Source organism: Acomys russatus, chromosome 2 (genome assembly GCF_903995435.1).
Source record: "Acomys russatus chromosome 2, mAcoRus1.1, whole genome shotgun sequence".
Classification (NCBI taxonomy): domain Eukaryota; kingdom Metazoa; phylum Chordata; class Mammalia; order Rodentia; family Muridae; genus Acomys; species Acomys russatus.
The window spans coordinates 54,537,043-54,563,232 of record NC_067138.1 but is presented as its reverse complement, the minus strand read 5'-3'; the positions used below and the strand labels follow the sequence as shown (position 1 = coordinate 54,563,232).

At 41.6% G+C, this 26,190-nt stretch overlaps 1 protein-coding gene across 1 annotated transcript in view; it reads right to left on the bottom strand.

Moving 5' to 3' along the window:
• The window catches only part of Mdn1 (midasin AAA ATPase 1), a 127,424-nt gene that overhangs the window by 60,878 nt on the left and 40,356 nt on the right, over positions 1 to 26,190 (bottom strand). The window contains exons 25-43 of the mRNA XM_051161188.1: positions 25,785 to 25,993; positions 25,144 to 25,290; positions 22,475 to 22,616; positions 20,332 to 20,466; positions 20,115 to 20,253; positions 19,439 to 19,577; positions 19,066 to 19,193; positions 17,527 to 17,671; positions 15,524 to 15,653; positions 12,687 to 12,905; positions 11,621 to 11,818; positions 10,482 to 10,690; positions 9,690 to 9,812; positions 7,652 to 7,849; positions 6,337 to 6,444; positions 5,831 to 6,019; positions 1,901 to 1,990; positions 1,551 to 1,814; positions 1,147 to 1,408 (exon numbers count right to left, since the gene is read on the bottom strand). Coding sequence (XP_051017145.1) covers positions 1,147 to 1,408; positions 1,551 to 1,814; positions 1,901 to 1,990; positions 5,831 to 6,019; positions 6,337 to 6,444; positions 7,652 to 7,849; positions 9,690 to 9,812; positions 10,482 to 10,690; positions 11,621 to 11,818; positions 12,687 to 12,905; positions 15,524 to 15,653; positions 17,527 to 17,671; positions 19,066 to 19,193; positions 19,439 to 19,577; positions 20,115 to 20,253; positions 20,332 to 20,466; positions 22,475 to 22,616; positions 25,144 to 25,290; positions 25,785 to 25,993 — 3,174 coding nt within the window. The remainder of the gene's footprint in view (positions 1 to 1,146; positions 1,409 to 1,550; positions 1,815 to 1,900; positions 1,991 to 5,830; positions 6,020 to 6,336; positions 6,445 to 7,651; positions 7,850 to 9,689; positions 9,813 to 10,481; positions 10,691 to 11,620; positions 11,819 to 12,686; positions 12,906 to 15,523; positions 15,654 to 17,526; positions 17,672 to 19,065; positions 19,194 to 19,438; positions 19,578 to 20,114; positions 20,254 to 20,331; positions 20,467 to 22,474; positions 22,617 to 25,143; positions 25,291 to 25,784; positions 25,994 to 26,190) is intronic.

Sequence of the window (26,190 nt, the reverse complement as noted above, 5' to 3'; positions counted from 1 at the left end):
CTGCCTCTGCCTCCCTGAGTGCTGGGATACCAGGCATGAGCCACCATGCCTGGCTAAGCTCGCAATTGTAATTTGAAAACTAAGGAGAAAACACGATAGAGTAAGAGCTAGCACAATCCTGTGTACCTGAGAGCCGGGAGGTAAAAACCAAGATGAATTAGCTTTTGTAGGAAGCTATGAAAGAGGAGTGAGAAACCAAGATGCCAGGCGCCTCACTGAGGGCAAGTAGAAAGAGCAGCAGGACACTTGAAGGGGGTCCTTCTCAGAGAAGGGCCTGAAGCCCTGGGGGACAATGTGCCTGTGGCTAAGTAACCCTGCACCATCAGTATAAAAATCATCTGCACACAGACTGCTGCACTAGCAATTACTGGGCTACAATAAGCCTGGGTCTCTTTTCAGTACCCACCGGGTAGAGGAGAGACCTCAGCAACTACATGTAGCACCCATCAAAAGTGAGAGTCTTCAGGGTCATGTAACAGGAGGAAATGTTCATCCTCCCCAGCCCTGAAAGGCTTAAAAATTATTTTTAAAAGATTAAAATAATCCATAGGAAAGGGGCCAAACAGTTCAGACATGCCTGCCCTTCCCTCTCTTACTCCCGGCACCCACTCTGGCCTTTGTAAATAAAAAATGTGATTTTTGTTGTAAGGAAAAAAAAAATCCATAGGCAATTTATTACCTACTAAGAAAAGTCCAACAGACTTAAAACATAAAATAAACGTAGGACTTCAGAACTTAAAAGTCAGTGCCTAACATCTAGTCAGATTTAGACATACAGGGAAAAAATGAAAATGCTTATTTTGTGGGGAAATACTAGTTAAAGAAAAACTAAATAAAACAAAACAAAACAACAACAAAACCCAGAACAAACCCTACTTGCTATGAGAGACAATGGATTCATCCATAGCTGAATAAACATGAAGTGAAGAACTGGGCTTGGTAGCCAGTTATTTTCATATCTGCCTTTTCAGTGTCACCAATCTGAAATCCTGTTTCATCATTTTACTTCTGAAGTAAACATTCAAAATTTGAGTAATGCACATTACATGTATTAAAAAATATGACATGGCATTCACAAATATATTCCTATCAACAGACATAATATAAGCAATGCTCAGTGCGCGATGGAGGCATCTATCCACATACCTGCTTTGGAGTATGAGTTGATTTTATTATTGAGTCTCTGCATAAGCAGTAACACTGCTTCCAGTTTGCTGACAATCTCCATAGTGACACTTCTACCATCTTCACCGAGACATTTCGGTTTGTATGTCAGGAAGAAATGGCTCCAGGCTCTCAGCACTACTTCGGCATCATCAGCATTGATGAGAAGACTATCCCTCAGCAGGACCCTGACAGCACGCTCTATCTTCTCAAGTAGCCGCCTCCAAGGCCGGATAATATCAACCTAAAATTTTCAGAGCACATCAAAAGCCATTGGCGAGGTGAGAAGATCCTGTTGTAAGTAGTCACCACTAATACAAAAACCTCCATAGCCAGGCCACAAGTTTAGTATGGCATGCCTGACAATGTAAAAGTATACCAGATACCTGCTCAAATCCTCCTAGAAGCTCAGTAGTATCCATTGCACTATTCATAGCCATAATCTTTAAGGTGTGGCCAGTAAGGTGTGCCAGAAGCTGGACCAGGCTGGTTTTGCCCACAGAGGCTGGCCCCACAAGGATGACCATCCAGTTCATCTGCACACACTTCATGATGGGTTCTAGATACTGGAATGACTGGTGTAGGAGTGACAGGGGCCGGCGGGACGGATGAGGAACATAGCTTCTGCGAGAAAGGACTGAGTAGCCAATCTGAAGAAAACACAATAGTCATGTATAGTGAGACAGAAGCAGGCATGGAAAAGTGTCAGGGACAAGGACTATTCCAGTCTCTTTACCTGAACATCATAGGGAGTGATATGAAATAGTCTAGTTCCCGTGTATGGCTTGGAACTGGAAGCAAACACATCCTTAAACACAGCGATGACCTAAAGGAAGACACAGCATTGAGAATGAAAGTTGTTCTAAGTTCTTACACGAAGCTGAAATGCATACTCTTAGAGAACAAGCACAGTGACAAGTCACTGCATTCAGACAATACTAGCAAATGCTTCCCTTTCCTTTTGAGTTTTCTCTTATAAGCATCACAGAGTAAGGTTGGGCATTGTAGCACGTACCTATAATGCCAGCATTGGGAGGATAAGGCAGGAAGAACAGATTAATGGCAAGTCTGGGCCACATAGTCAGTGCTAGTTCAGTCTCAGGCACATCAAGATTCAGTGTTATGATCCAAAACAAAAAAGCACAAACTATATTAACAACAAAAGTAACCTGAGATCAAGAACCGAGTAATGGGGTCAGACAGATGGCTCAGTGATTCAGAATACTGGCTGCTCTTCAAGACCCAGGATTGATTCTTAGCATACACATGGCAGCTCACAACTGTCTGTTCCTTCAGTTATAGGGAATCAAATGCCTTCTTCTTGCCTTGGTGGGCACCAGCCATGCATGTCATGTAGACATACATGTAGGCAAAACATCCATGCACATAAAGTTAAAACTAAGTAGTAGTTACATGACCTCATATTACTTCAGATTACAGTGAAATTATAGAATAAATCAAAATCAAGCCATGGGCGCTATGGAAAATCTTGAGAAAAAACACTTGCTTTCAGTTCATAAAAATATTGGTGCTAGGGCTGGAGAGATGGCTCAGAGGTTAAGAGCACTGGCTGCTCTTCCAGAGGTCCTGAGTTCAATTCTCAGCAATCACATGGTGGCTCACAACCATCTATTATGAGATCTGGTGCCCTCTTCTGTCCAGCAGGTGTACATGCAGGCAGAATACTGTATATTTAATAAATAAATACATCTTAAAAACAAAAAAGCCTCTTAAAAATATTGGTGCTACCCTCAAGATTATGAGAAAAAGTGTACCAGCCAGAGCACTACATTAGAGACAAGCAGAGACTACTTCTACCCTTTAGTGCCCTGCAGAATAACTATCATTTCTACTTTATATTATTTAATTATTCATCTAATCAATAATAGAGACTCCCCAAAACACTACTTTTAGAAAGTTTCTATCAATTCTCTATACTGGTTTCTTTTTGAAGCCTAAGAAGTTAGTGAGAAATGGGTACAGGGTATTAAAATATTAGCTAGCACACAGGAAGAAATCAGAATTACCCCCAAAATTGTATCAAGTTGAAAAGCATCAATATTCTTATAATTGTGTAGGAAACTCAGAAAATAAAAATTAAGGGAAACTCTATAGAAAGTATAAGTAAAATCTTGAGTGGCATGAACACAGCATGGCTGTCACACATCTCTTCTCCAGGAGCCTGGCTGACAGCTCCCACTATCGTTTCCCTGAAAGAGCCAATATTAAAAACCCACTGTCTAGCTAGTTTGTTTGTTCTTAAGTCAAATTCAATTTATCTGGGTCTTTCATACTTCAATGTTCACTATTTTTAGTTTTCATCATCTTTTATTTAAACCCCCTAATTTGATCAATTATAGCAATTCTGAAATGGAGGTGTGTAGAAACTCTCCTCAGACCACAGCAAGCCATGTGAAAACCGGTCAATATCATGGTTCCAAACAATATACTGTAGGCTGAGTGTTCAATATCTAAAGTGCCTGTGACCAGAAATACTCCAAATATCCAGCTCTTTATTTTGCATGTACACAATATAGCTGGTTAATATGAGTCGCTCAGGTATCAATGCTAAGCCCTAAACACTTAGCATTACAATGATTTTATATTGTTAGTATGCCCATAGTTTCCTTTTTGAGATTGCATCTCACCATGTTGCCCTGACTGGCCTGAAGCTCTCTATGTAGACCAGGCAAACATGCTTCTGCCTCCTGAAAGCTTGGATTAAAGGCAAGTATGCCTCTGGGTCTTTTGGGACAGGGTTTCACTGTGTAATCCTGGCTATTCTGAAACTCATTATGTAGACCAGGTAGGCCTCTAACTTGAGATCCACCGGCCTGGCTGTTGAGATGAAAGGCATGCGCTAGCACCACCAACCAGCTAGTATGTATGTCTGTGTTTTGACTAACTTTCCATGTAAGGTTAGGTGTGGAATCTTCCACTTAAGAGTATTGCAGCTTTTGTTGCATTTCGCTGACTTTGTATTTTCAGAGATGCTCAAATTCTGAAACCAACAAAGTAAACTACTAGCTAATGCTATGGAATTATGGAACAATGAAACAGTTAAAATATACTTGCTGAACATTTTTTCCTGGTCCAAGACCGAAAGCTATTTTGTAGGAAATCAGTAAGCTATCAGCATTTGCCTAGGTTCTTAATACTACATAAACATGGATTTGGGCAAACCAGGAAGAAGGGTATAACATTCATGTGTGCTCTGACTTAGTTCATTCACATTTCCCCAAAGGAGTTACTGCTTCTAACACATAAACATGCATGTACACCAATTCACTTCCTTCATACGTGTGTGGGAGACTAGGAAAATGAGGAAATGGTGAGAAGGGAGTTGGGGGTACTTCTGCAGAGGCCAGGAGGGTGTCACTGTCTTCCCCTGTCACATTCCACAACCTAGAACTCCTGTTTTGTAGCAAAGCTGGCAGCCAGCAGTGGCCACCTGTACTCCACTCGGTGCTGGGGCTACAGGTGTGCGTGGGAGCATGCCTGCCTGCTATGTTGGGTGCTGGAATCCAAACTCTTTGCCACTGAGCCATCAACTGTGCCCACGCTATCAACTGCTTGTTAGCTCAAGACTCTTCAAATGACACATGGCACCTCCTTGGAAAGGTCCAGTGGTACTTTGTACACACGTTTTGAGATTTAATGAGTGTTTACCATAAACCCAAACGCACAACAAGGCATGGTGAAGCATGCCTGTAATCTTGGCAGAGGCTGAAGTGGGAAGCTCACATGAGTCCTGACACTTTCATCAGTTTGGGCAACATAGTAAAATCTCTATTAGAGGAGAGAAGCAGACATGACTACAACTCTGTAAGCCAGGAACGCTAGTGTCTTATTCTCTTTACAAATGCAGTTACGCTGGGCGTGGTGGCCAATACCTTTAATCCCAGCACTCAGGAGGCAGAGGCAGGCGGATCGCTGTGAGTTCGAGGCCAGCCTGGTCTACAAAGCGAGTCTAGTACAGCCAAGGCTACACAGAGAAACCCTGTCTTGAAAAACAACAAAACAAAACAAAACAACAACAAATGCAGTTATACTTCATTTAGATACAAATTATCTTCTCTTTACATATACTTACAGCTTTCTAGATAAAATACATTATAAGTTGACACTTACTTAAGAACCTAACAACAAAACCACAGAAAATCCTGATCTGCTGATTAACAGCAGTGCCCTTGTTTGTACCTAGAAAGCAGGTGAAAGTCGAGCTGTTCATTATTGTAAGACAATACTGTTTCCATTTTCATCATGCTAGAAACAGAAACCAAGCAAATCCTGCCAATTCTGATCTAAGGTGTGTGAGTTTGGGGAATTAGAAACACAAAAGCAAATTGCCAGGGTTGGAGAGATGGTTCAGGAGCTAAGGCTGGTCTTCTAAAGGTCCTGGATTCAATCCCCAGCAACCAGATGGTGGCTCACAACAATCTATAATATGATATGATGCCCTCTTCTGGCCTGTAGATAGAACACTCATATTCATAAAAGAAATACAATCTTTTAAAGAATGCAAAACGCCTAGGTTCAAAACTGTTAGGATAGGGGAATGCTTCCTATGTCCTAGAAACTTCTGACTTTCCGGCATTTTTTGTTTTTTCTGTATTAAGAAGGAACTAGTTTTCAGAAAGAAAGATAAATGAAGTATGAGACTCACTTTTTCTTTGTCTTCCTTGGTTCTCATTCTTTCACCATAAACTAGAAATACATGCTGACTAGGATCATAACCGCCAGGAGACTGGTCAGTCAGCATCAACTGACACCAGCGGAAAAGGTCTCGGAGGTTGAATTCCCAGGGGCCCCCCTTTTGCCCCCATTTCTTCTCAACAGTCACTTCATGATCAATCTAGAAATAAAACATTCTTATTGAAAAGCATATCCTATCAGGCACTGCAATACGTACTAGCAATGTACTACAAAAACATATGGGATCTAAAATGGGAATTAATAGGTTTAATTCAAATGGCTCTCCTAGCCTAAACTTCCAAGTGCCAAGAGGGCCCTGCAAGCATTACTGCTATGCCCCACAATATAGAAGGGACATAGCTAGCAAAAGGGTAGCACACAGCCCAGTACCAACGCGCAAAATTCTGGTAATTTGGTAGTCTTGTCCTGAGAAAACGCTGGTTAAAAAAAGCCAAGAAAATACAAATTGGTACTTACATGATTATTGAAAGCTACCATTTTCTGAACAGTATTTTTGTCAATGGCGGGGAACATAGTACTGGCAATGAATTCCATGTCAACTACTGTAAGGGGATCCACAAAGACCTATAAAATCCAAACATCACACAATGTCAACACTTTTCTCTAGAGAACACTACAAAATGACTATCCTACCATGCGATGTGCTATTCGTACTTAATGCTGAAGAGCAATAACTGAGTTTTAGAATTTTCTTGTAATGAGAAATTATATAATTTTCAAAATATAGGTAACAGGCTTGGCTCTTAAGCTTTATCTAGTAACTTAAGGAAAATAGACATGTTGCATTGTTTTCAACTATTTCCTACAAGTTTTCTTAAATACTCTCAGATCTGGATGCTCAACATGAACACAATCACTATCAAATTCATCCGACTTTTCAATATTTGACAAGTTGCATAATAAACATTCTCTTTTTAAAACTAATCTTATTATCTTATGTGTGTTAGAGTTCTGTCTGCACATACGTCTGTACATTACATGTGTGCCTGGTGCCTACTGAGATCAGGAGAGGATGTCAGATCCCCTCGGACAGGAGTTACAGACGACTGTGAGCATCAACAACTGTGCTGGGAATCAAACCAGGGTCTTCTCCAAGAGCAACCAGACCTTTACTGCTGAGCCACCCCACCAGCACAATAAACATTTTTCAATGATACTCAGAAAAGTCTTAATCATTAATGAACAGGGATATTAGAGCTAACATCTACAGGCACTTTCAAAATTCTAAATTAACCAAACTGAAACAGACCAACTCAAATAAGCATGTATATAAACATATCCCCTTTGCAAAAATAACTAAAAGCTTAACATGTTTTTTATTTTGCTAATGAAAGACAAAAGGTTACTAGATTTTTAATTAAGGCAGTTGTTGTATTTCTGTTTTGTTTTTTTGGAGACTTACTATGTTATGTAGCCCTGGCTGTCCTGGAACTCACTATGTAGACCATGTTGACCTCAAACTCAGAGATCCACCTGTCTTTGCTTCCTGAGTGTTGGGATTAAACTGAAACATAATACCTTCATCACAAAACTTGTAATCAAATTTTATAAAAGAGTGTCACTTGAAATTAATAATGACCAGCCTCTATGCCAGAGCGTATTAAGATGTTAAGAGGGCAATAACCTGTCTTCTAAATGGTAACACAGCAAGCCCTCCAGGGCACACAGCCCAGGATAAAAAGGGAAGGAGGACCACTCAGCAGGTCCTCTACCATGTACGCAGTAGACATGCTAACAGTGGCCATGGTTTCTAGAGCAGCAGGAATCTTACCTGAGTGAATCTGTTAAGGAAAGACTTAGGCAAGCCCTTCCTTCCACCTCCTTGCCTAAAGGGATTTTGACAACCAAAAATCCTGGTCTTTTCATGCTGAACTTGAAAGCTCATGCCTAGCTCTGGTACATAGATTTCTCCTCGATGATCAAAACAAGCATTGAGTCCTTCCAGCACAGACTGAGAGGCCAGGTTAAGCTATTTGGGAGAGAAATTGTAAATATTCATTCATTATTTCAGTGTACAACTACAGCAAAAGACAAGGAACTGAGTATGGGTACTAAAGTGAAAAAGGTTTTCATGAAGTCAGAGAAACTAAAATTTTATTTCTCACATACTGTAAAAGATTTGGGGTATGTATAAACTTTATTATATATAAACTTAAATTATATATACACTATGAATATTCATGAATTAGGGCCTGTATATGGGTTTTAAGACTTATTTATTTTATGTGCATTAGTGTTTTATTAGCATGTATGTATGTGCCTGCCCCATTTGTGTGTGTGTGATGCCTGTTGAAGTCAGGAGAGGCTCTCGGGTTCCGTGAACATGAAGCTATAGATGGTTGTGAACACTCAGTGAAGACTGAAGCTGAATGGCAGTCCTCTGAAGGAGCACCAGCTGCTCTAAACACCAAACCATCTTATCCTACCCCTTGTACAGATGTTTAAGCAAGGTAAGGAAAATACAGACAAAACTTTTAAAAAGCTTTTAAAATCTTCACATACATTATGGGTACTATAATAAACTTAAACTGGTCTGCATAATAACACACTTAGATACTGAACAAAACCCTCAAATAGGTTTCAAAGCTGTGATATAGCAACAAATTATATCTACAGTTAACATTCAGCAACAGCTTCGTGATGAGGACATAAAGAATGAAAAAGCTGACTGAATACAGGCCTCAGATGCTGGGAGAGTTCATGAATATAAGATCAGGCCTCTAGATACACTGAAAAAGTCATAGCCGAAGGTGGTGATGAATGCCTTTAATCCCCTCACTCGGGAGGCAGAGGCAGGCAGATCTCTGTGAGTTCAAGGCCAGCCTGGTCTACAAAATGAGTCCAGGACAGCCAAGGCCACAAAGAGAAACCCTGTCTGCGGGGGGTGGGGTGGGGTGGGGGTGTCAAGTGGAAGAATGCAAATCAATAGAATGCAATCACCTTAGTTAATTCTAACAGAACCTCATCATGTTTCTATAAGCACGGCAAAGTCCTCTGGGATATTCCCAAATAGAAGGTTACTCGAAGTAGGTGTCCAAGCCCAGAATGCAATGCAATCCTTGGATGCGAGTGTGAAAACAGCCACTGTGGCCTTTAGCTTAAAGCTAAGCTTTCTCTTTTTCTGACTAGCAGATATTCTGACTTGCCCCTATAAAGCCAGGGGTATCTCTCTGCTTGGTATTTGCCCCGAGCAGCAGGGCAACTCAGCTGACTGAGTCTCATCGAAGCCTCTGTGTTGTCTAGAAGCAGGGGAGAGTTCTGTGCGCAGTGGAACTGCCACTCACACGTAGTTTCTTCTCTTTAGCACTTCCGTCACTTTGATCCTCTGGCCACTTTCTGAATTACCAATGAGTAACCCCCAAAAGACTCAGACGAGCAATTTATAAAATATATATCTAACATTGATCATTTACTAATTTTTATACTTTTGTGTACCGTTGGGTATACAAATGAAGCATTATCAAAACCTGAAGTGGTTGACACAATTTGTAAATCATCTGTGAAATAGATGTGAATATAGCAAGAAGCCTGCTAGAGACACGAGAGTACACCAAGGGGTAGTTCTTCTCTGGTGAAAATTCAATCTGAAGTAGATGCTGGTGAAGGAACACCAGTGAACTAAGGAAAACAATTTGAATTACCCTTATGCGTGCACAGTCTGCCAAGTGACATTTCTGACTAGTAAATAAATTAAAGGATCTTGTATTAGTCATGTCTGTCCTTGCCATGAAGTTCCCCACTAACACGTTTGGTTTTCCAGCTGTTCCTCAGCTACCTGGGATCCTATCTTGGTCCTGAGGCTCACTCACCTCATCCAACACAACCCAGTGGCCTGCTTTCAAGGCTGCCAGCAAGGGACCATCACACCAGGCAAACTCTCCACCTTTGCCACCCTCAACAGGTAGATCTGCACCAAACAGATCAGTTATGTCCTGTAACAAAAGGCCACATCATTACCAAATAAAAACAAAACAGAGAAAAGTCTACTTGGAATCTAAAACCCTAAATCTGAAATGATAAATGCTTGAGTAGACCTCATACAATATTCCCTGCTCCTTTTCCCTGTGGTGATGGAAAGTGAACCCAGGTGTCCAAACCACTCCTTACACTCTTAAGCAGGCACCCAAGCATGGCCCAGGAAACGTCTGATCTAAAGCACCAAATAGCGGTCTCCTTCAACACATGCTCAGATGGTTCGTTCTGACCCCAGATTCGCCTTGGAGGCTGACTGGGGTGCTCTAGCACAAACAGGAGCCAAAGCAGTAACAATGCCCAGGCCTTGCTCCCAGATCCAATGAATTTTTCAGCTCTTTCCCACATTTAGTAAGACCTTACTTCTAAGATTTTTGAGAAAGGGGAAAAATTAAATGGTACATTACATACCAAAATGAGTAATCCTTTGTCAAAGGCAAATTAGAATTAAACTATCTCAATAAGAGGAAGACTATTGCAGTGTGGGCTATGAAGAATGCAGAAGACTTGGTTTGGACGCTTCTGTGATGTTATGGTTTCGCTGCTGAAGGTCAGGCTTTCTCATCCGGAACCTTTGTAAGTAGACTCAGACCTCTATCTCATCTGCATTTTAGGAAGCCCAAACTTACCGTCTGTTCTGACAAGTTGATTCGAACTAGAGTATTTCCTGAAGCCTTTGCTAATGCAGCCACCAAACTTGTCTTGCCAACACCAGGTGACCCCTCGAGGAGAATGGGCTTGTTCAGTTTAGCAGCTCGTAGGAGCCTCTGGGCATTCATAGCTGTGGTGCCTGCACTGAGCGCGTAGTCAGCAGTGCTGTGCCCATTCAGGACAGGTCCTTCAGTGAAGAAAAGCAAAGCCAGACACATGCTAAGTATAACCACATCCCATCTGCCTGTAAACCCAAGGTTAACAATCAGGTACGTCAGCATCATGACCATTATTGGAATGAATATGTTGATCCGCTCTTTTATGATTCTGCCAGTTTTGGATCTATAAAATGCATTACAGGGATTTTGAAGCCATTAACATACTTCTCTCAATTGTACCTAGGGCAAACCATCTTTCCACTTACTATACACATACACACACCACAAATATAGGTCTAGCTGTACACTTTGAATATTACATATCCTTAGTAGATCAATCTTTGTAAGTAGGTATTTCCCTAACTATCCCTGTGCGTCTGTACATTTCGTGTGTTCAGTAACTATTACTCAGAGAGGAAGGGACAAGACAACAGATGACCCTGACATGGAAGCAACAGTCATAATTGTTAAGAGGGCCACAGGAGATGTGTAATCATGCCAGGGACCCTAGGTCCAATCCTGGCACCACAAATTAATTTGGCAGAGGCAATTTAATGAGATGGAGAGCCAGGACAGAATGAAGTCTGTTGTCTCCTGTACTTCAGTTCTCATTTACCCATTAACTCAATGAACAGACATTTTCAGAGTTTCTGCACTGCCAGCTATGTGACAGATGCCAGGAGTGGAAGACTGATGAAAACTACTAGCTCTCAAGGGTTCACAAACTTGTTTTTGTAAAAAAAAAAAAAAAAAAAAAAAAAAAAAAAATAGGATTTATACTAAAGAGCACTGTAAGACAACAGAGCTATGTGGGTTACTTACAGGCTTACTAGCCTTAGTAGGGTTTAGAGATTCACTACGTAAAAATTCATCCTGATACCACACGCAAAACTAAGCCACACAGAGGTACTTTCATAAACTACAGAAGGGGACTAATCATCAATTAAAACCACTCTTACCTCTTGGTATAAAGAATGGGTGAACTCCCCAAAGGTCATCTACACCAGTGAATTCTTTGGGTTTGAGTCTATCATAAATCTTCAACCCATCTTTCTGACATTTTGTCAGTCGGACCGCCTTGGAAAGTTTCTTTATTAGGAATTGTAGACATTCTTCTCGAGCCAAAAGGGCTGTGCCAAACCCAGAGGAAGTCACCCCTATAAGAGAGAATCAGGTCATGAAGGGGTTAGCACCATCAAACCCACTGTGATCAGCAAGAGCTCAGACCTTTGCTGAGGAAAAAGACCTCAGCAGATCTACAGACTAAACACAGCTTCCATTGTAAAGGAAAAATGTACACCCAACACTTTCTCCGATTTACACACCATCAATAAAGCAGCTTCTTTAGAGATGAACTAATGTCTCCTTAGCAGAAACTGATGTGCGGACAATATAAAGCACTACTCATTACTTGGCTTCTCAATTTATGCAGGGTGTGTGTGTGTGTGTGTGTGTGTGTGTGTGTGTGTGTGTGTGTGTCTCTCTCTGTGTGTGTGTGTGTGTACACACACACCCGCGTGCCACCACACATGAATGGAGGTCAGAGGACAACTTGGGGAGGCCAGTTCCTTCCTTCTACAATGTGTGTTTCAGGGATGAAACTCGGGTTATCAATCTTAGTGAGAACTGTCTTTATGCACTGAGCTATATCAATGGCTGGCCATTTTATTTAGAACCTCGTCTACCTTTGAAAGTACAACTCTTTCAAAACACATGCAGATGAACGATGGCTATTCTGAGTGTTGAAAGTGTTCAATTAAAGTGATTCTGAAAATACATTATTTGGAGCCGGGTGTGGTGGTGCACACCTTTAATCCCAGCACTTGGGAGGCAGAGGCAGGTGGATCACTGTGAGTTCAAGGTCAGCTTGGTCTAAAGCAAGTCCAGGACAGCCAAGGCTATACAGAAAAACTCTGTCTCAAAAAACAAAAAACAACAAAAACAGAAAATACATGATATGGTTTTGCTTCCTTTCCCCATTCTCCTCTATTCTGCCAAGCCTACTGTCCCCAAGAGAAAACATACCAGAACCTATTCCGTCTATATACACCAGGCATGCGGCATGGACAAAAGACGTCACAGTAGAGATGGTCTCTAGCCTTTTCACAGCAGCTTCCTCCGCCATTGAGTTCATGAAGTTAACCCAAGACAGAATATCTCTGATACTGACCACACACTTTCGTCCAAACTCCTGGTGGGTCAGCCAGTCAGTGAAGTCCAACATCAGCTCAGCTATGTCAGCTCCTTAGAATAAAGCAAAATAACGGTTTTCTATGAAACATCCCAGAACAGTGGGGAGGCAAGGACTATGCTTCTTACTTTATAGAAAGTGTTATGAATGTGCATCAATCCTTGTTTCCAAAGGAAAGGAGCCAGTAGTTATTACCAAGGGAGTCACGAGGAGTTAGTAATCCATTAAACAACAACAAAAAAATTAAACCGAAGACTAAGAAGCTAATCTGAAGACACACACACAGGGAAAAAGCACTCATAAATAAGTTGGAATGGTGCACACACTTAACTCTTAGCACTGAGGAGGCTGAGGCAGGAGGATGACTACAAGGCAGAAGGCAATCTGCACTATATTAAGTGCAGGACAGCCTAGATGATCAAACCTTCCCTCCACCCTCCCAACAAAAAACCATGTAAGTCGGAAGTTCTGCCACAGCAACATTAGCATATGATTTCTGCATGATTTATATTGGAAATAAGCATTCCTGCTCCAACTCATTTGAGAACATAACGACCTGCTTTTGTGTACTGTTGCTAGCTACATGTTTGAGAGATGTGTTGTTTTCTTTCTCTTTCCCTGCTCAACTCAACAAGTCACTTGGCAAAAGGGAGTCTCAGTTGAAGAACTGCCTCTATTGGGTTGGCCGGTGGGTAGGTCTACAGGTCATTTTCTTGATTTAGGTGGGAGAGCCCAGCCCACTGTGGGCAGTGCCACCCCTTGGGTGTGTAAGCCACAGGAGCAAGCCAGTAAGCAGTGCTCCTCTATGGCCTCTGCATCAGTTCCCACCTGAAAGCTCTCTCCTTGAGCTCCGCCTGGCTTACCTAGATGACGCACTGTGAATGAGCAGTTGCTTTCGGTTGTTGTCTTTATCACAGCAATGAAGAGCAAACTACAGCAGGAGGTTAGAGACACTGAAAGCATTTCCAATTTATCAAGACCCCCATGACCTAAGAGCAGCTACTGGTACTTCTTCTACCGTAATTGGTAATGCAGCTTTTCAGTGTTTCTAATCTAGGTGTTAATCCATTTAGCAAATGGAGTGAGGCTTCACACAAATTTGTCTCACGATTTAAGCTGAATCTTATAAAGAACTCTATATACAACTTCTGAAATGGACAGTAAGCACAAATATGAGGAACAGGTCAGGTGTGGTGGAACATGAATGTTACTCTAGTGTTTAGAAGACTGAGGCAAAGGATCTAGCCTGAGCTACCTAACCAAGACCCTCTATCAACACAATAAAGAAAAAGGATTGTACTTCTGACCCACTGCCAGTTGAAATCCTAAAGTTACTATGCATGTCTATCTCACTCTCCATGCTCTGTTCTTTTAAAAAGGACAGCTGTGCTGGGTGACCACAGTGCCAGTGTGTCCTGAGTCAGTAGGGCAAGAAGGTGATGTGAGAGTGACTCTCACAACCTGACCAGTTCTCAGAACCACACTTCAGGACATGTTTCAAAAGCCGAACAACACGTCCACAAATCACAGCCCCAAAGCAGCATGTGTCTTCTATGTGCTTTTAAGGAAGTATGAAAGAGAGCTACAAAGTGCTGTATGCTGAGTCTCAGAACCAAATCTACATTCCTAATTTAGTCCACTGGGTAACTATAATAAAAATATACATTAAGCCAACATAAACATTAAAAAAAAATGCTTTGACTTGACGTTTTAAGAATTGCCAACTTTAGTGAGTGCGAGGCCAGCCTGGTCTACAGAGAGTATTCCAAGACAGTCAAAGAGACACAGAGAAAACTCTGTCTTGGGGTGGGGAAATTGCCAATTCCAGCTCACTGTAGTATGATTTCCTTTTGCTTGGAGGTTTTTATAGTAAGATGAAAATCTGACAGCAGAACAGAGTAAAAGATTTATTTGTGACACATAAAAATGAGTATTTAAATAACAACTTGCCAAGGTGGTAATGATTAGGATTAGAGATACTGTTCAGAGGTTAAAGTGCTTGCCCCCAAAGCTAAGGACCGCAATTCAGATCCCTGACACCTATGTAAATGCTGCCTATGATTCCAGTCCCAGAAGATGAAGTAGATTCCCCAGAGGAGGCTGGTTAGCAAGAATAACTATATTAGTGTGTTATGGAGTTGACTGAAAGATCCTGCCTCGGGCTGGAGAGATAGCTCAGAGATTAAGAGCACTGTCTCTTCTTCCAAAGGTCCTGAGTTCAATTCCCAGCAACCACATAGTGGCTTACAACCATCTATAATGTGATCTGATGCCCTCTTCTGGCGTGCAGGTGTACATGCAGGCAAAACACTGTATACATAATAAATAAATCTTTGAAAAGAAAGAAAGATCCTGCCTCAATGAGTAAGGTAGAATAATGTTAAGACAGTTCCTGACTTCAGTCTGTCTCTATACGTCCATATACATGTAAAATATGCAAACATACACACACATATAATATAGAAATAGGAAGAGAAATAAAAATATGAAAGATCAAGAAGACAAGAGGCAAATGCTGTATTTCCCAAAGATTTATTATGCTCCTATTTCTGTCTCTTTCATTTTTATAAGACATTGGCTACATACACACAACTAATGTCCCATAAAAGACTTATTACTTCCAAAGCAACACCCCTTCCACCATCTGTACCAGTACCACCTGCAAACTCACCTTTATGACCCTTTCTGCCCAGAGACAATCCTGGACGAAGATTATGATTTATTATTTGAACTAAGTCTTCACGCCTTGTGCTTTGAGGGCACCATATTTCTGTAAATCGGTTTCTTAAAGCAGGAGACAGCTATAAGAAAGATAATAGCCAATGTGAATTAAAAATTAGAAGGATGTTAGCAGTGACTCCAGCAAATACTATGTGCCTCTTTTATTCCCTCTCCTAGTACACCTCTCATACAATAAAAACTTATTTAGCTTCTGCTACTATCGATGTTCCATTTTCCCTTTTCAAACTGAGAACCACTGATGACAGAGGTCCACAGCACTACACGTACATGATTGTTTGTCGTCAACTTCTTAGTCACCACCATCTATCGTCTATTACTTAGGAAGCAGGAACAATGTCTGTACCCAGGAGCTGCTCACCTGGGTTCATGTTTCTCACTATGCACTGCCCCTCTAGATGACTGATGCCTTTAGTACTTGCTCTATTAGATACACAGAAGCAAAAGGTAGCTTTGCCTTATGTAAAAGATAGCCGCTTTGTATTATGTAATGGGCAAGCTAGCCTCACAGGCAAGTTAAAATAAACAATCTTTTTGTGTATGAGCGGAGGTGGGGGCTGTTATGAAGTACTACAATTCTTTATTCTCTACAGTTAAGCCAGTTGTTTCTGTAAGATCACCACAATTTGCAAACGTAGTAAAAGCATGACAGAGTAGCTTGTAGCACACACAGTCTGAAATCTGAACTGGTGCTTCAGGCAATATTCACTGCCACCCACACTATGTGTGGGAGTGGTGACATTCACGGGACAAGCGTGTGGCATGTGTTCAGAACAAAGAGTTTAGCACAGTGGTGTGATGAAGATGGGGAGAGTTGCCAGGAAAACTCTGGATCACTGTGTACTGATTTTGAATTAATTTTTCGTCTCTCCATATTCAAACTCTTTCACCATTGCCCAATTTTTCATGATCCCCACATTCACTAATGCAATTCTTTATGTGGTGACATGCCACAGTTTAAGAACCTGAGCTCAACATACACAACACAATATGCTCTTCCTGTAGGAGAGTAGTGGTGTTGGTCTAGCCCAGGCAGCACTAACTACGCGGTAGTCTAAGTGTATTCAGCTATGAAATGTTGTTTTCATTTCAACTGTTTGTGTATGGTGTATACACTCATCGGTAAGCATGTTTGTTGTGTGTGGAATGTAAACTGTCTTGAAACTAGATCTCTAAGGCACAGTGACTGCCACCAACATCATGTGCATATTTTTCTCTTATGTCACTAAGAAAACACCATGTTCATGTTTTTGGTGCCCTAAACTAACTGCAATTCCTTTTCTTCTCCTTGTACCTAACCAGGCACACAATGCAGCCCTTCTCCCGAATGGCTCCCTGAGCTTCCCAACTACAGGACTGCTGGTTCCTGCCTGATTCTAAGCACAACATTCCGAAGAGAAGGAACTTGACTCACAATGCCCTAAGAGAATAAACATGCCCTATCTACAAAGCTTCGTGCCCATGCTGGCTTCAACATAGCTGTGGACCTTCTGTTTCTATCTCCAAATGATGGGATTGCAGGCATGCACCACAACGGTTAACACTGTTGTAGCATCTGCCGGATACTCTGGCATATGCCTGCATTCCTAAGATACTTGGTTAGACAAGCACGAACACACATGGGGACTGAAAGAGTCTCAAAGCAAGGTGTGAGCTACAACAGCTAAGTGTCAGACAGAATGAGGGCAACTCACAGCAACAAGTCACAGAAGAGACAGAATTCATGAAATCGTGGGCACAGAGTGCAATGTGAAATACAGAAATGTCTATCTACTTTTTCAATAATGATTATTACAAATATATTTTATGGATGTGTTATCACTGAACTGTTAACCACTATACAATTCAAATGTACTACAACATACCACAGTTATGGATGTCCATAAGCTGAAGTAAAAAATTAAACCAAAATTCTGCTCCAGGAAGCAACTTTACCTCTTTTTTACCAAAGTCGCCCCCAGGGTTCATGGTTGCTAAGATCCGGAATTGTTTCCCGGCAGTCAAGACCTCTACTTCGTTGTTCTTATCCTCTGGGCTGCCCTTCTCAGCCAATACCAGAGATTTCTCCACTTCAAGGACACTAACAGAAAAGTTGGAAAAAAACAGAAAACTCTTATGTACTATATTCTGTGGGTGTCAATGTTCTTTTAAAAACAAACCTAAGTCCTCTATGGAGGTCACAGTTTAGTAGTGTCCTGTTGCATGCTGTCTGTGTAAAGGAGTCTCATCACACAGCCTATGCTGGTCTAGAACTCTCCATGTTGCCTGAAGGTTGAGTTTACAGGTATGCACCATCACAAATATACACGAGTAATCTATTTCTCTCCCTTAAGTTTTTTTTATTTATTTTGTGTATGTGTGTACATAGGCCTTTGTGTTCCACAGCGCACAGATGGAGCTCAGAAGACAACCTCTCAGCATTGGTTCTCTCCTTTCACTAAATGGGTTCATGGAGACCTTTACCCAGAGCCCTTTCTCTGGCCCAGGAACATACTTTCGATATTAAAAACAAACAAACAAAAATCCAATCTCTTTTTCTACATTGCCCTACTAATGCACTGTCATAAGAATGGGTGTCTTAATGCAGCGGTTCACTGCTGTACCATTTATAATACCCCCAAAGGAAATAACAAAAATAGCAACAAAGAATGAAGTGGTAAACAAAATGTCATACATCCAATGTTGCTAGGAATAAAAAGAAGCACACAGATGATCGATATTGTGAGAGGGATGAACTTCAAAATGTGAACAGAGAGCTCTGTGGGTGTGGTGGCTCACACTAGTAATCCCAGCACTCAGGGAACTGAGGCAGGAGGATTGGTGCCAGATCAATGTCAGCAACTTTCAGCCTTCCAGTTTCTACTTCAACAGGCTAGTGAGACAGTTCAGGTGGTACAGGGTTTGCTGTACAACCATGAAGACCTGAGTCTGAATTCCTGGGACTTGCTAGCAAAAGTACAGTCAAACTGATCAGCTCCAGGTTCAGTGAAAGACAATCTAAGAAATAAAGTGGAGACCAACTGAGGAAGATACCCAAATGCTGACCTCAGCCTTCCACACACGCCCATGTTCACATACATGGACACAATCACAAAAAGCAAACATTAAAACAGAAAGAGAATAAAACCATTCATATGGAAGACTCAGAAAGGATAAAGCTGTAGAGAAAAAGTTACTTAGTGGTTGCTCTATTATCCGGCATTGTTTCTGACTGAGGGGAAAACAAAACAAACAAATAAACAAGTGAAACAACCACCTGAGCTCTAAAGGCAAAATAGCAGCAACTACTGCCCAGCCCCTCATTTCCTATGCACCAAGCATGGGTATTAACATTCCATGGTTTCCTATGCACCAAGCATGGGTATTAACAGTCCCTCATTTCCTATGCACCAAGCATGGAGTATTAATAAACATATAAGACCAAAACCAGGGCAGCAAATTCATCAGGAAACACAAGCCTCACACTTAGGTCACCTGTTCAGTCTTTCCAGGACAGAGTCATCAGCCAATGAGATCTCGTCTAACAGAAAAAAGCTGTCCTCCTTCATAGCTAGAACCAGTGGTCCGTCACACCACTCGAAGAGTCTTGTGTCCACTTCTTCCTATGATTAGGGGAAGAAGCAGGAAAAATTAAAGACACACACAGCTAGATGTCTGAGGTGAAACATACATTCTTCAAGAAGCAAGGGTCTAAGGGGCAAAAATCTGTTGAGATTCCCTGTAAACCAGTGAAGTATGCACACACACACAAAATCTGAAGTAGATCTTCCACCAGGATCTAACAATGACATGAAATAGCAAACTACAGACTTTAATTAAATGTATCGACACTTGGTACTAGACAAACCTTGTCATTTGGCTTCTGTCTCACTGGCCTCAAGCCCCCCAGGAAGTCTGATGTCTCCATGTTTAAGTGGCAGTTGACTGAGTGTAGTTTCTGATTTGCCAAAGCTGCAAACATTTGGCAGATAGTAGTTTTCCCACACCTATTAGAAATATACACTAGATTAAGAAGCAGCATCTATTCCAACTACATAGTCATAGGCATCATATGAGCAAGACACAAGCCACACTGAGACTGCATTACAACCCAGGCTCCTGGTGCTCTTCTACAGAACACCAGCGCCTCTCAGGTCCTTTGTACAGAAGGGCATCAACTGCACATAGTTCGTTCTTTTAGTTCTACCAACAGTATTGAAGGGAGAGGAAGAAACAATCCTAATAAATTCTCTAATAAACACTAGCAACTTCTCTACACAACTTTGAAAGAATTAAACGAACAAAAGTTCCCAATGACATGACAGAAGAAAATACTTGTTTCTATAAGCAAAAAATTTAGTATGAAGGTAAAGAAATAACACCTTGCTTTGAAAGAAAAGGAGGAAGAGAGAGAAAGGAAAAACGACCACAGTGAGAAAGGAAGGGGACAGAAACTAAGGGCTTTGTCCAGCTCTGCAGATGAAACCCTATCCCCATGACAGTAAGCTGCGACCTCTCAAAGAGCTGTGGCTTCAGAACTTTACCCAGTGTCTCCAACCAGCAGCACGGCTTCACCAAATTCAAGTGCCCTGCCCACCAGCACTGCCAGTCTCCGCATGCTTTCGGTCCACACTATGTGGCTGAATTTAGACTCCAATAGACTTGTCTGGATAGACGATTTGCCTATTAAAGCAAAATAAAACTGTAGGCTCTAATGAGCACAACGTGATTCATGCTCCTCTGGTATTTGGGCCTACTCACCCAGTAACTTCACAACAGCTTCTTTGGAGAAAAGAGACTGAGGACACAATTTTTTCTTGAAATGTTTTTCAAGGACTTCATGAATCACATCAGCTTCCTCCTGCTTCCTAACTCTGCCTGCCAGAAGCATGAAACCTAAAGGGTGAAATAAAGGGACAATTAAGCACCTGGTAGTAATAGTGAAGGCTGGACCCATTGCTGCCACTGGAGCACCACCCTGGGAAACGAGAAGAGCATACTGTACCAACCACATGCTAGAGCCATCCCCTGACAACGTGATCATCACACACTTCAAACAGTGAGCACATGTGCTAACAGAAGACACACACGAGTGCTCACAGTAGCTATCCACATAGCAGCCCACACAAATATCTAAATATCAATTGTGCTTATCATCATATGATGGGTTGCCATAGAAGTTTAAAGAAAATAGAGGATTTAGTTGCTCTATACGCAACAGCACGATTAAATGAAAAAGTCAGAAGCCAAAGTGGCTACACTGTAGGATCCCATGTAGGTGAAGCTCATGGACAAGTCAGAAGAAATAAATGCACTTACAGAGAGAAGAAATCATGCACAGGGGCACAAGCCTATAGGCTTTAGAAAGGTGAGGCAGATTATGAGTTTAAGGCCAGCCTGGGCTACATAGCAAGACCCAGGCCTTATGAACTACATAATGAGTCCCTTCCTCAAACAAACAAGCAAACAAGAAGCTTCTGCATTTTGAGAATACTCTAAATCCTGGTGTAGGTGGAGACTTGCACAGGTAAATACACAGATAGAAATGCTTCCTCCTAGAAAAGAAAACAAAAAACAAACAAAAAAACCAAAAAACCCAAAAAACAAAACTCTCCACAAGAATTCTCTTTGTCACCTCCAACAGTCTCATTATGCCACCCAGGCTAGCCTCAAATTTCTAATCCTCCTGCCTTAATCAGAGTGCTAGGATTATAGCACTTCGGTATTACTGATCCATGGGGGATTCATACTCAACAGATTGTCAAACTCTACCTTTAACCACTACAGGTCCCAGAGTGTCCAGCCACTGTGCTGAACTTGAAGGCCTAACACCATCTTGCCTACCCTGGCTTGTCCTTGCTCAGAGGCATCCTCTCCTGCAATCTACCTTATATTCCAAAAGCAACAGATCTGGCAGATATATATATCTAAGTGCATTTAGCTTCCATGACAAGTTTAAAAACCACCCTCAGGCAGCAGAGACTTTCCTACTGCTGACAAAACACTGTGTGGTCAACCCTAAGAAAATGACTAGCCGGGCTATAGACTCACACTGCTCACCTATACCCACTTCTTGTCCTCCAAAAGCTCCTTAGCTCCTGGGACAAGAGTGAAGGCATTAGACTGTATGCTTTGTCCCACGCCTTAGCTACCACACCACGCCCTTTCTACCATAGCTATCCTGAATAAACTCCTTTCTTTTCACTATTTTTTCCATTAGGGTGCTGGAGATAATGGCCAGAGCTAACCTGCTAAAGACCCAACCTCCCTAACTTGCGACCCTGCCTGACCCTGTAATGACAGCACTAATCCCCAGCAAACTACCACCTTAGTGCCAGAGGGAGAAACATGCTCACAGGCCAGTTTTATTTATGCTACTTATTTTTAAAGGGCCACATAGTGACTCAGTACTTTTCAAACCAAAATACTGCAAAATGCTTTCTTTGACTCATGGCAAATAACAGTTAAGTTCTTTCCACGAATTACACTGAACTAATCAGACTAGGGATTATCTTTGGGTACCGTACTGAAGGTAGCAATATCCTGTGTAACTACTACTAGGGCCATGTCATAGTCTACTGTCCACACACAGCCATGTAAGCCAGGGTTAGGAAACCCACAGGAGCTGAGCATATGGGGCATGTCTATAAGCCCCGCACTCACAGACAGTGGCAAGCAAATCATCAGTTACACAATAGCCAAAGCTGAAAAGCAAGACCCAGCCCAAAATAAGAAAACCACAAGGAAGCAGAGCCTTGTTGGAATAACTTCACAAAAGCAATTAAGAGCTGAGAGAGAAAGGTTGCTTCTAGAAAAAGGAACAAAATGAATGTACCACATAGTAATTTAGAAAGCATTTGTGTTAATTAACACAACTGACATAATTTTATGAATTAAAACATACCATCATTGGCTAAATGTTGCAGCCAATCATAGTCCTTCTCAGTCTGCTCAGCCAATCTGTATCTTTCAGCCCATCGGAACAGATCTCGAAGGGCAATAAAACCCTGCTTTCCAGCAAACACCGACGACTGTCTACGGTAGGACTACGAAGGTATAAAAACAAAGAACTGTGTCTTATTGTACTGAATAGGAAGCAAATGTTATATCTTATACAAAATTATTATTGTTTTGTTTTGTTTTTTGTTTTTCAGGACAGGGTTTCTCAGTGTGAACTTGGCTGTCCTGGACTTGCCTTGTAGTCCAGGCTGGCCTCAAACTCACAGAGACCTGCCTGCCTTCCTCTCCCCCTCCCCGAGTGCCGGGATTACAGGCATGTACCACCATGCTTGGCTTACATTCTTAGCAAATTCATTTTACTAGATTTAACGTCTTAGAAATAAAAATAATCTACACTATCTGAAAAAAGAGCAAACAAATACCATCTCCTATACAGAAAAAGAGAATAATCTAAATAGTATGAAAGATGAAAGAAAATTGGGGCAAGGAGATAGAAGAACACGTGACAGCAAAGGGAGCAGGTCACGGGGGTTAAAGTAGGAAAGAGAACAGGAGGCATGGAGAAAAGAAAGGGTAGAGGCACGAAAATCTCTATGAAAGTCATTTACTTTGCAAATTAATTACAAAATATAACTTAAAAAATAGAGAAGGAATTTGAACAGAAGTTATCTGCATGGGTGAACAATCCTGTCCTCAGAAGAGATGAGTTATTTAAAAAAAACAAAAAAAAACAACCCTCTGTGTCAGGTATGGGATAACTGTCTATGTATGAGCTGTGGGTCAGGGAGGCTCAGGAAGCTCACAACAACACATGCTACTGCCATTGCTCTTGGCTGCCCACTCTAACTCCATGGTAAAATCCTACTGCTGAAGACACAACATTCTTGCGTTTCAGGACAGAAATTATGTTGGAACTGATCTGGAATCTTTCTCCCTGCTAACTAGCTTTTGGAGTATAAAAAGGAGCTATACAGTCTGCTGGGGGATAAAAGTCATTAATGGACTTCCCCAGCAGTGGACCTGAATGCTACAGCATTGACCTGCCAGGCAAAATGAACCCATGCAACAGTGCCATGGTTATGGGGGTAATAATAACTATATTCTAATTGGATTTGAGGCTTGCTCCACAGGTAGGAACTCATGCCTGGTAATGTAAATCACCATGGCTGGTGGAAGCTCTACTAAAGAGCTATCTTGTTATCTGCCTTCTAATTTTGATTACAAATTAGTGCTGCTTTTAACCTTGGTTAGAGAAACATCTTTTAGCAGTAAGCAGCAATCAATGCAAAGACTTAGTTACTGTTCAGCGTGCTATGTATACATGACTGCAAATGTTCAGTCCAAAATGGGGCATTTACATCAACTTCAGGATGGCTTAGGAAACATAGAAGGAGAAAGAATCCAAGAGCTGGAAGACAGAGAAGAGCACTGTGAGATGCTGTCATCTGACATGGTTGCACTCACTAATTCAGAGGAGCCAGGGCTTACCTGCATAAGACCTGCACAAGATCAAGCAAGTCAAAATTCAAACATGGGCGAGGGAGGGGCTCATGAAGCCCTACCTAAATGAAGCTGATGCACTCCTCCAACTGATGGTTACTAGGAAGGAGTTACTTCTCCCCAGGAGGGTAGCCACACGTAAGTTGCCTATGCGCATCCAGACAGCACTATCTGGACTCAATGGGTTACAAAACACAAACAGAAAAACCTCTAGAGGACATGAAGCTGTGACCAAGAGTAACAGAACTCAATTTAATTAATTTCTGAACAAGAATACTTTTAATAATGACACAAACCTTAGAGGCTAGTAGAATCTTCACTAGTGTGTGCAATGCCCTGACTCTATCAGCAGCCTTGGGGTGGAGGGAACCAACTACAGTTTACCGGTAACAAAGGAGAGCCGTAAAGAAGGCAACCGTGTCCACTGCTCCACTCGGGTGTCAAAGACACCCACAGGCGCACACGCTATAGCGAGTGAGGGTCAGAGAGCACGTTTCCAAAGTTGGTTCTTTCCTTGTTGTAGTGTATTCTGGAGATCTAACTCAGGTTGACAGATTTGCACTAATGTTTTTAACCCACTGAACCATCCCATTGGCCCACATCTTTATTATAAAAAAAACAAACAACAACAAAACAACCAAACAAAACCCTAAGAAAGTCATAAGATCTACACTACTCTAAACAACTTAAGAAAAAAGTCCTGAAAAGATATGTAGTTTTCTTTTGCCAAAAATTACAAATAGGAGCTATTGTCATATAGAGTAAATATCACAAAGATTTACAATGATGAAAGTGCTGATTTACAAAGGAACCAAAAGTGGAAGTGGGAGCTGTAGCTCCAGGAAGTTTGCACAACACACACTAGCTGGGGTCAACTGCCCCAGCCCCTGGAAGACAAGACATACAAAAAACTGGGTATTAACAAAGATTTTAGAAACAAGACCTCCCCCAGACAAAACAAAAACAAACAAAACAAACAAAACAAACAAAAGCCTTACTCTCTAAATCTAAATGGACAGACACCCTTCTGCTTGAGAAAACTACCAAACTGTGATGCCAATGCTACCCAATGCAGTCCATGTAAATGTAAGTTCAGATGAAGGTGTGAAATACCTGAAGGTCCAACATGACTTTAACCAATTTACTGCAGTAAGAAGGCGGTAAACTACACCGCTTGTGCAAGATTGCTTCCAACTCAGAACTGGGCAATTCATCGAAGTGTAATTCCACAAATCGATTCCTGAAGGCCCTAGACAGCACCTAGGCAACGTACAAAAATAGGATGAAATTATGTGTAGAGTGTAGAAAGTCTATGCCAACAATGAGCCCATGACTGGATATCGAATACAAAGTGGTGAGCCCTAAAACCATGAATTCCTAAGTACTAAGTAGGCTCAGCAGGTTGCATTTATGTATGGGGAAGCTGTCTACCCATCAGTCTATCCATATCTATACATGTAACAGTAACAACCAGGGAAAAGGAGACAATAATTTGAGAGGGACTCTGTGGGAACATGGAAAGGAGTGGGAGAAGGGACCTGGAAAAGGTTGGAAGGAGAAAAAGGAAGTGCTGAAATCATATTTTAATTTAAATCTTGGTTTTAAAAAGTACCTGTTCATTTGATTTACAAATAGCAGCCCTGCTATTCACCACAAAAATTCAAGCCGTTTAAGAGAGACCAAAATGCTTCATTTCTAAAGGACTTTACACTTCAAATGGCAGTGAACCGATTCTAGAGGCAAACATTACATACCTTTCTGCCTCCATAAAGCCCTGGGGGATTTTGGGTGGCAAAAAGCATGAAACGAGGGTGTGCCCTAACAACTTCCTGTGTTTCTGTTATGAGCAATTCACGGTTGTCATCCAACAGTCTGTTGAGTGCCTCTAACACATCTGTAGGCGCCAAATTCAACTCATCTAAGACAATCCAGTAGCCCTTTCTCATAGCATCAATAAGAACACCTAGGAGGAAATGACAAGGGTTAGCAAAAGCATACCCAGTGACTCCGAGGCCTTAAAATGTGTGTGTACAACCAACAGTCCTACCTGACTGTCACAACTTCAAGCAAATTACTCTCCGCAGCTAGCTGGGACCCTCAAACCATCTGTTAAAGTACCAATCAAAGAAGTAAGGCAGGGTCTTTTCCTAACCACAGGAG